The 10,058-nt window shown below is 52.9% G+C and overlaps 1 protein-coding gene and 1 pseudogene across 1 annotated transcript; one reads left to right on the top strand and one right to left on the bottom strand.

Annotated features, from left to right (window-relative positions):
* Window positions 1–260: 260 nt before the first annotated feature.
* LOC137758749 (UDP-N-acetylglucosamine transporter TMEM241 pseudogene) lies at window positions 261–1,063 on the bottom strand (annotated as a pseudogene).
* Window positions 1,064–5,413: 4,350 nt separating this feature from the next.
* MVB12A (multivesicular body subunit 12A) lies at window positions 5,414–9,109 on the top strand. Its single transcript, XM_068534756.1, has 9 exons — window positions 5,414–5,588; window positions 5,718–5,816; window positions 5,950–6,046; window positions 7,043–7,169; window positions 7,526–7,645; window positions 7,734–7,840; window positions 8,071–8,132; window positions 8,462–8,518; window positions 8,728–9,109. The coding sequence occupies exons 1-9, from the start codon at window positions 5,499–5,501 to the stop codon at window positions 8,788–8,790; spliced, it is 822 nt and encodes a 273-aa protein (XP_068390857.1). The 5' UTR covers window positions 5,414–5,498; the 3' UTR covers window positions 8,791–9,109.
* The last annotated feature ends 949 nt before the right edge of the window (window positions 9,110–10,058 follow it).

The following is a 10,058-nucleotide window of genomic DNA, read 5'->3' as shown; positions in this document are numbered from 1 at the left end:
TTGTCTAGTTGCAGCGAGCGGGGGCTACTCTTTGTCGCGGTGCGCGGGCTTCTCATTGCGGTGGCTTCTCTTGTTGCGGAGCACGGGCTCTAGGCGCGTGGGCTTCAGTAGTTGCAACATGCGGGCTCAGTAGTTGTGGCTCACGAGCTCTAGAACACAGGCTCAGTAGTTGTGGCACACGGGCTTAGTTGCTCCGCGGCATGTGGGATCTTCTCAGACGAGGGCTCGAACCCGCCTCCCCTGCATTGGTAGGCGGATTCTTAACCACTGCGTCACCAGGGAAGCCCCTTAGCAAAGAAAATCCAGGCTACACACTGCGCTGGGGTCATAAGGCTTTTTAGCTTCACTGTGCTGAACATGAGTAAGAATCCTAAAAATCCACTGGCACAGCAGCTGCCATGGAATCTATAGAAATACAGGAACGGAAAGTCCAGGACGCTGAGGAGATCACCTGTGGGGTGAGATGCAAATGCCAGGAGCACCACACTGAATAGATAGTTTAAGTACTGCTGGTCAATGTCACTTAACGCGTTGGGTTTCTGGGATTTCTGTAGTATCTTATAAGCCCCTATGCAGAATAAGTGAATTACAGCCCAGAAATAACCATCTGGATCAAACTGGGAGTCGCTGAAGAGCAGGCACCCTGCGGCAGCCAGGAGGAAGAGGGCACTACAGATCTTTGCAGATGTTTTCTCTTTCTGAAAACACTTCTGGTGTCCACAGATGATACCTTCGGCTACATTATGCAAAATGAGAAACACAGGAATGGCCAGTCTGGACAGTGCTCTGGACCCAGCACAGATGATACCCACAAACAGCACTGAAGCAGGAAGCCATGTCAAAACATCAGATCTTGAACTGCTGTTGATCTCCGCCCAGCCGTTTCCATGACACATGAAGCAAAAGTCCACCAATTAATGTCTGACACCCTTGGAATAATGTAGGGTAGGTAAATTTCAAGACAGACAGGACATACTTGTTCGTGAGGTAAGAAGCCAGGTAGCAGGTACAAAACGGGAGGCCGACCAGGCACCTCCTCATGCACATCTGTTAATTTGCGCCCCTTCCCCAGGAACCCGCGGGAGCCCCAGGGCCGCTGTGCAAGCCGGGCCACCCAGTGGCCAACCTCTTGATCTTTCACTTAAACAGGGTATAGTCTCTCTCTGTCCCTGCCATAACTGTTATCTTAAAGTGTCCACAGGAGACAAAGTCCAGCTATTTACCCTGTTCCTGTTGTTATTTCCATCTCAAAGTGCAAACAGGAAGCCAGTTGTAAATACCTAGCTGGAGCCCACCTGCCTCTTGCCTCAGGAAATGTAAACAGAAGGCTAGTTGTAAATGTCCAGCCTGGAGCTCATCTATCTCCTGCCTCAATGGGGCTCTTGGTGGGAAAAATTGTTACTTATTTTGGGCATCGTTACCTTAATCTCTGTTTCCTCTCGCACATACCTATGTTGTCGCTGTGCTATCTGCCTCCGGAGCAGCCAGATAGCCGCCTATGAACCACCTCCAGTGCTAATGAAATCCCTGGCTGACGACTCAGTGCACGTTGTGGAAGAGGGGGCCATGTGAAATTGTAAGAGCCGGTCATGAGGGGTGGAGTGTTGGAGTGTAACCAAGGGTGGGGTCCGGCTGCTCACTGCTCAAAAGCCAATAAAGAGACAAGGTTGGTGGAAAGGAAAGTTTGCTTTATTTTGGATGCCGGCAACCGGGAGGCGGGGAGGATGGACTCCTGTCCAAAGGCCAACTCCCTTTCAGGTCCCTGCATGTAGGGGCTGCATGCAGAAACTGCACAGTCAGCTCTGACAGTCATCTTGAAATTGGTCATGCGGTGGTCTGACCAGCATCATCTTGATTGTTTTAAGTACAGTTAATCTTCAGTTCCAGGGTTTGTTCCCATTTCTTTGAGGCCAGTTCTTGGAATTGTGTAAATTGGAGCAGCTTACGTCCTGGCTGCAGTCTGCTCATCATGTAGTTAACTTCTTCCACCTGGTGGGAGGTTTCGGTATCTACAAGACAGCTCACAGGATATGGCTCAGAATATTATCTATAGCCCTTGAGAAGGAACTGAAAGTCCTTGACTATGCTTAATGACTAAACTATTATTATTTAGTCTTGCTAGACTGTTTTCCTTTGTTTCTGCATTTTCTCATTTCTCTGATTAAATTTATTCTTCGACTAAAGTTTTTCCACAAACAAAAGGCAGGCTGAGGACATGGGGGGGAAGGACTGACTACAGGGTCCTGCTCCGTTTCAGGAGGAGGTCATTGAGAGGACATGGCCACCAGTTGACCCTCGAGGTGGACCCAGGGAACCAGAGGCCCCTCACCCCCTCTCCATCCTTGGAATGTATGTTCCACCCACTGTTCTCACAAAGGGAGCCATTTTCAAGGATGCAGCCTTGAGAGAGTAAAGTGTTGTTGAGACAATCTGAACGGTATATGAGACTGAATCCTGTTAAGGCCTTTATATAAACTTTTAAGATTCTGGTAAGCAGTGTTGCTGCAGGAGAGAAAGTGGGGTGTGAGAGGATGGTCATGTCCTAGGTCTTAGGTGAATCCCTGGGACGGCCACCAAGTGTGGGTTCTTGGCTTTGCACAGGAAAGAATTCAAGAGCGAGCCATAGTAAAGTGAAAGAAGGTTTATTCAGGGAGATACACATGCCATAGACAGAGTGTGGGCCATCTCAGAAGGCAAGAGGCCCCAGGATATGGGGTTGTCAGTTCTTATAGGGGTGGGTAATTTCATAGGCTAATGAGTGCGAAGATTATTCCAACTATTTTGGGGAAGGGGAGGGGATTTCCAGGAATTGGGCCACCGCCAACTTTTTGGCCTTTTACGGTCGGCCTCAGAACTGTCATGGCGCCTGTGGGTGTGACATTTAGCTTACTGATGTATTATAATTAGTGTATACCGAGGCTCAAGGTCTAGTGGAAGTCGACTCCTCCACCATCTTGGACCTAGTTGGTTCTAACTGAGGTAGGAGATAGATGGGCCCCTGGGCTGGACAGCTGGTGTTTGTCAAGTGGAGTAAAATTGAAGCTTTGTTCTCACCCAGACACTCCAAGGACAAAGCTGGTGGCAGAAGCTGAGCTCTGCTGAAGTAAAGAGATAAGATGACAACTCCTGAGGTTAAGGAAAACTTCCCTGTCTGCACATGCTCAGGAAGGCTCCTTGGGGGGTCAAAAAGGGAGGGGGCACCACCCCACAAGTGTGGACATGCACCCACAGTCCTTTGCAGTGGGATCCATCTTAGCAAAAAGTTGTGCACGCATGTTGGGGAGTGTCCTAGAACAGGTCAGATGTGGGAAAAGAAATGAGATAATTGGCCAAAGATAAACAAAGACCCGGAAGGACTGTCCTATATAAGGGATTTGTATCAGCTCTTTACTGCGCTTTTCCTCATTAGAAAGGATGCCCACACCCTTTCTCTCTGGGTGTGTATTTCTGCCTAGCTTCTGACTTAAATAAATAAACTTCTTCTCTGTGTGCTCTCCCATACACGGTGCTGTGTCTCTAATAATAAACTTTGTACCTGTTTTTACAATTTTTGCCTCCTTGAAACATTCCTGCTTTCAAACGGGGGAAAGAGCCAGGGCCCCTTTGCTTCTAGCCTCTAGCCCCTGGTGCTATAGTGGCTAGGATTCCTGGTTTTCATCCAGGCTACCCAGGTTCAATTCCTGGGCAGGGAACTGAGATCTCTCTTCAGGACCACTCACTACTGTCTCTCCGAGATCATAACCAGTTAATGTCGTGTCCTCAACGGCTATGTCATTCTTTTAAAGGTTGTGCCCTGCCCCTTTCCTATCTCAGTGTGGAGATCGACTCATCTTGTGGCTGCCTGAGACAAGCCTCGTATATAAGTCCCTCGTTTGTTAAACCTGCCACCTACCAATCCGGAGTGGTCTGCCTCTTTCTTTGGTTTCTCCTTGCCTTCTGTGTATGGGGGTCAGTTTCAAATTTCACCTGGGGAACTCCTGGGGTTGGGAACCAACGTTCCTCCTAAGCAGTGGGAATAATGGGGTACTTCAAGAGGACCCCATAGTCTTGAGATTGTAACGTGAAAGAAAGTCTTTCAGAAAGTTCTGAAGACTGTTCCACCGGTTAGAGGTCAAAGCACAGTTGTATAGTTTTTGAGTCAAGGTTTTGAAAGTTTATGTAGTCCAGATCTGCACGTACAAGGTGAGTAGCGGGTTATCATGACACTTTACAGGATTGAGAAAGAAATGTTATCTCCTAAGGAGCTACCTTCCTGGTGCCAGAAGAAAATCCCTCTTTTCTTTCAAGCAGGCATTCCTGTGTTAAGGATATCTAGTTATCGTATAATGCAGATGCGCAATGCACGCTAAAGGGGAGCAGGTAGTGGCCCAAACGGCAGAGAGAATTACTTTATTTTATTTTATTTTATTTTTAAAAAAATTTTTTATTTTTGGCTGTGTTGGGTCTTCGTTTCTGTGCGAGGGCTTTCTCTAGTTGCGGAGAGCGGGGGCCACTCTTCATCGCGGTGCGCGGGCCTCTCACTGTCGCGGCCTCTCTTGTTGCGGAGCACAGGCTCCAGACGCGCAGGCTCAGTAGTTGTGGCTCACGGGCCCAGTTGCTCCACAGCATGTGGGATCCTCCCAGACCAGGGCTCGAACCCATGTCGCCTGCACTGGCAGGCAGACTCTCAACCACTGCGCCACCAGGGAAGCCCGGCAGAGAGAATTTTATATTAAAAGTTTGTTTGTCCTGCCTTAAAAACAATTTTATTTAATCACAAATATAAAAACCATTTTTTTTTTCTCACAGGTGGTACAAAAACCAGGCAGTGGGCTAACCCAGGATATCGTAAAAAATTGGAAAATATACAGGAGTAGGTAATATTCTGTTCCCTAGTTTTCCATATTTCCCCCTGAGGCGTATAAAAGCATGTAGCCATGCTAAATACTTGTATACCATTAAAAAAAAAAACCTAACTGTATCTGTGAATAATTCCTCAAGTTACATCAAGATTTCATGGCTCAAGTTGGTCCATATTTTTCGTTATTTAAACTAATTGCAGCATAACACATGAAAGTGTCCTTTTGGATGACCTGCTGGAGCTAGAATTGCGAGTTTTTCACATTTCTCCCCCAAATTTCCGTGAAACACCAACCGTATCTCTGCAGTAGAGGCTGATAACGCAGGGAATTCTGGGGAATGTAGTTTTGGTTTGCAGCTAGCGAGACATTTCCGGCAGAAGTTGCTGGGCGTGAGAAGAAAGCGAGACAGAACGTCGCTCAAAGGCCCACCGTGGGGTTGGGGGTGTGTTGGGGGGGAGGGTGGGCATGAAGGGTGTGGCTGCTTGTCCCTACGCGATTGGCCGGCGGCTTTCCCGGCACGCTCATACGGCGCTTCCGGGCCCCCGGTCTCGCAAGGCCGTCTGGGAGTTGTAGTTCAGACTCTTGCCCGAACTCCGTAGTCCAGCTGCGGCTAGGAGGTCAGAGGCTGTCCACCGCCTTCGGTCCTTGGCTTGGAGGATGGATCCGGGGTCCGGGGCCGAGGCGGCCCCGTTGGCTTGTTTGGCCTGGTCGTCGGCCTCGGCGCCCCCGCCTCGGGGATTCAGTGCGGTGAGCGATGTCAGGGGACCAGGGACGAATAGGGAGAGAGGCGGCGACACCAGGGGCCGGGGGTTGAATAGGGGCAGAGTCGGCTGCGGCCGGGTAAGAGCCTGGCGCTGACCCGCGTCCGCGCTGTAGATCTCCTGCACTGTGGAGGGGGCGCCCGCCAGCTTCGGCAAGACTTTCGGGCAGAAATCCGGCTACTTCCTGTGCCTCAATCTTTTGGGCAGCCTAGAGGTAAGGGGCCCTCACCTTCGGAATCCCCGGGGTCCTCCCACTCCCCCTTGTCCATTCGCTGGGCTCTATGCTAGGCACACGGTCCCTGCTGCTGAGTGATTCTCGATGTATCCCCCCCCCCCCACTCCGCCAGAATCCACAGGAGAACGTGGTGGTCGATATCCAGGTCCTGGTGGACAAGAGCCCCCTCCCGCCGGGATTCTCCCCGGTCTGCGACCCCTTGGACTCCAGTGAGTCCCCTGTCGAAGGCGGGAGTGGGGTGGGGGGTCAGGGGCACGTTCGCGTCTCTGCGGGGAGGGTCCAGGAAGGGAATGGAGGGACCACAGGCGTGAGATTTTTAAATTTTGGCCACCCCCTCGATGCACTGGGTAATGACAGTGTTGACTGAGAACACAGAGCCCTGGTCTAGGGCGGGACGATGTACCCCGCCCTGCGTAAAAATGTGCGATTGGTACAGTCTGTTCTAGAGTAAGTGTTCAGTCAATGCGACCTGTTTTATTACTGTTACTACTACGCCTTCTTCTTACACTGTAGCTAAGCTGATCCACGCGCAGTTCTATTTTCCACTTCCACGCTTTTGCACACGGGCTCCGGTTGCCCTGGTGCTGCCCTCCCAGCCCCGACTGCTCTGCTTTCTAACCATCAGGCTCTCCTTGCCTCTCATGCCCTCTCCATGTCTTGTCATTTATATTTGGCTCTCAGCATATATCTATTGGTACTGGACTTGGCAAACTTTTTCTGTAAAGGGCCAGGTAGTAAATATATTAGGCTTTCCAGGCCAGATGGTTTCTGTTGCATATATATAATATATATCCCTTTAAAAATGTAAAAGCCATGCTTTGCTCATGAGCCAGACCTTGGGCCGGATTTGGCTCATAGGTTGTAGTTTGCTGACCTCTGGATTAGAGGGCTGAGGGAAAGTGTGTTTGGAGGGCCAGGATGGGTACCCAGTTCTGTCTGATCCCACAGCTACCCACCCTCCCTGTGGTGCCCATGGCCACCCCATGAATGCTCCTCCATGTCACCAAAGATGAGGCTGGCCCAATGGCTCCTAAAAGCTTCACGGATTCCCCTCCTATGGCTTTACCATTCAGGATTTAATCACTGCCCCAGCGCCATCCAGATGGCTGCCTTAAACAGCACCTTGGCGAGCATTCTCCTGGAGCCATCTTTGGACCCCTTTCCTGCTTCTCCCCTTTTCTCATTCCCCTGTCCCTCACTCCCAGAGGCCTCCGTGTCCAAGAAGAAACGCATGTGTGTGAAGCTGGTGCCCTTGGGGGTCGCGGACACAGCTGTCTTTGACGTCCGGCTGAGTGGGAAAACCAAGACGGTGCCTGGATACCTGCGAGTAGGGTAGGGACACCCCCCAGCCCTCCTTCCTTGCCCTCCCAACCCCCATACCTACCCCTCTGACCCTCAGGGACTCCCATGAGTCCTTCCGTCCCTTCTGCCACCTCTCTGTGCCTCAGTTTCCACATGTTAAGGTGGGGACAGTTGTACCAATCTCGTAGGGTGATGGTGAGGAGTAAATGAGTTGGTGTGTCTGAAGCACCCGGTACGGTGACTGCACCCAGCATACTAGTTAGTATGTTGCCGAGCATGTGGGCTGAGATGTGAGGTCACCGGAGGCCTGCCTTCCCCTGGAAGCTATTCTCAGCTCTGGCTGCACATTGGGCCAGAGCCCCTTCTCTCTTTTCGCCCTCCTCTAGGGACATGGGGGGCTTCGCCATCTGGTGCAAGAAGGCCAAGGCCCCGCGGCCAGTGCCCAAGCCCCGAGCTCTCAGCCGAGACATGAGAGACCTCTCCCTGGGCCCGCCTGGCCCGCCCAGGTGAGTCCTCGGGCTCAGGGATGGGAGCGGCCATGGTGGGGGGCGGTGGATATCAGGCCTCTGACTTGGGTCATCCTGCCTCCACCAGCAAGGGTGGCTTCCCGGAGCGGACGCTTTCGAGGCTGGGCTCTCGGGCATCTACGCTTCGGAGGAGCGACTCCATCTACGAGGCCTCCAACCTCTACGGCATCTCAGGTGAGCGCAGAGCAGGGAAAGTGAGGCACTGGGGTGGGGGTGGGGTGAGACTGGTCCGAGATTGTACAGCCAGGAAGGCACAAGGGCAGGGATGGACCAGGCCTGGGCTTCCCCCATTCTGTCAAGACTGGGAAGAGCCGAGACCTCCAGGATGGGCTTCTCGGGGTGGGGAGCGGGCAGGCCTCAAGTCTCCTGGGCCTCAGCTCCTTCCCCCCATCTGCTTTCCTCAGCCATGGATGGGGTTCCCTTCACGCTGCACCCCCGATTTGAGGGCAAGAGCTGTGGTCCCCTGGTGAGTCCGGTCCCGGGGAGTCTGGGTCTGCCCCTCCCCATTGCGTTTCTAGGCAACAGGAATCAGGGAGCATCGTCTGTGTAACCAGCACCTCAGCACAGAGGGGATTTCCTGGGTGAGAGGAGGCTGGAGGCCAAGGCAAGGGGGCGGGAGGGTCTCCTGGAACGGGGGAGTCAGGAGGGGCAGCTGGATGCTGGGGGCGAGAGATGGTGGCAGGAAAGGGGAGAGGACATTCAGGCAAATATTGAGGGGGCCCTCCTTGAAGATGAGGGAACGGGGCTTCCACGTTGGGGTCCCTGCCCGAGACTGACCTGCCCCTTGCCTGCCAGGCCTTCTCTGCCTTTGCTGATCTGACCATCAAGTCACTGGCGGACATTGAGGAGGAGGTGGGTGCAGGGTAGGGAGGGGGTGGGGTTGGGGGGTGCAGGGCCCCCGGTCTCCCCTGGGTCCCTCTTCTCTCCCAGCTATAACCCACCTCGAGGGCTCCAGATCCCCCAGTCCCTAAGTGCCACCCCATGCCCCACCATTTCTCCGGCACCCCAGTGGCTCCTCCTTTGCTCTGTGCTCTCCCCTCACCCCACTCCCCACCCCCCAGTACAACTACGGCTTCGTGGTGGAGAAGACGGCAGCTGCCCGCCTGCCCCCTAGCGTCTCTTAGCCCCTCGCCGGCCCCAGGGAAGAGTCCCCTGCCTCACACTCCCGGACTGGCAGCTGCCCACCGCATTGAATCTCGGGAGCCTTGGCGGCACAAGGCATTCCGGACCCTCGGCCACCCAGCGGACCGGCAGCGCTGGAGGAGGGGCCGGGAGCGGTCTGCTTGGTGATGGGTCTCCTGCCCCCCGGGCCCTGATGGGCAAGTCAGGGGGAGGGGCTGGACGGAAACCAGTGCCTTCAAGTCATTTGTGTCAAAACTTGCTGGTGCCTGGAGGCCACGCGGGCGTCCTCCCTCCAGGAAATAAACACCACGCTGTCCGGGCCGTCTGTAGTCTCCATTCTGACTGTGGGTCTCTGTGGCTCGCAGGAGCCAGGGACGGACGCACACCCAGCAAGCGGGTGAAATCCTGGAGGGGAGGGGGCGCTGCCGCCACTCCCATTCTACAGAGGGAGAAACTGAGGCTCAGCGAGTGCCTGAGCCGGGGTTCCAAATCACAGAGGAGACCGGGTCCCGCCCCTCCATCATTGCGCGTAACAGTAATAATAGTAACAGCTACCGTTTATACTCCGAGGACCTCCTCACCAACACCTGATGTACAGTATCTTATTTAGTCCTCCCCCAGCTCAGTGGGAAGCCCTGGTTGTGTGGCCATTTCACAGATAGGAAAACCGAAGCAGGAGGCGGCTAAATCCACAGCTGGGATTCCAACCCAGAGCCTGCTCTCTTAACCACCAAGCTGTTCTGTTCTGTGCGTCCCTTTTCCTCCGCTGTGTGGTAGACACAAACGGTGGATACTCATGAATCGCGGTAGTTACCTCCTGAAAAGTAGCGTGAAAACTGAATTAGGAAATACTGTATTCCTCGGGGAGATACGGGTAGGTTCTTGTAAGCCTCTGGTCACATTTTGGTCAAGTAATCAATACATAACCTTGTTTTCTGTGCATTTCAAGACACCTTGTTTTTTGTTTTTTGTTTTTAATATGACAGCTTTAATTACAATTCCCCTCCTGATTTTTTTTTTTATGTGTTACTATTGTGTTTTTTTTACTGCCAGAAGCAGTCGTTTTTTTTTTGTTTTGTTTTTGTTTTTTTAAATTTATTTATTTTTGGCTGTGTTGGGTCTTAGTTTCTGTGCAAGGGCTTTCTCTAGTTGCGGTGAGCAGGGGCCGCTCTTCATCGCGGTGTGTGGGCCTCTCACTATCGCGGCCTCTCTTGTTGCGGAGCACAGGCTCCAGACGCGCAGGCTCAGTAGTTGTGGCTCACGGGCCCAG

The sequence above is a fragment of the Eschrichtius robustus genome, chromosome 2, assembly GCF_028021215.1.
Source record: "Eschrichtius robustus isolate mEscRob2 chromosome 2, mEscRob2.pri, whole genome shotgun sequence".
NCBI classification, from domain to species: Eukaryota; Metazoa; Chordata; class Mammalia; order Artiodactyla; family Eschrichtiidae; genus Eschrichtius; species Eschrichtius robustus.
Note: the sequence above shows the minus strand (reverse complement) of the source record. Positions and strands in the feature narration are given on the sequence as shown.

What these genes read in the sequence shown, in the direction of transcription:
- MVB12A (XM_068534756.1), top strand. Translation starts at nt 5,499, where the DNA reads ATGGATCCGGGGTCCGGGGCCGAGGCGGCCCCGTTGGCTTGTTTGGCC. An exon ending in ATCTTTTGGGCAGCCTAGAG is followed by an intron (nt 5,817 to 5,949) that starts GTAAGGGGCCCT and finishes CCACTCCGCCAG; the next exon opens with AATCCACAGGAGAACGTGGT. An exon ending in TGGCGGACATTGAGGAGGAG is followed by an intron (nt 8,519 to 8,727) that starts GTGGGTGCAGGG and finishes CCCACCCCCCAG; the next exon opens with TACAACTACGGCTTCGTGGT.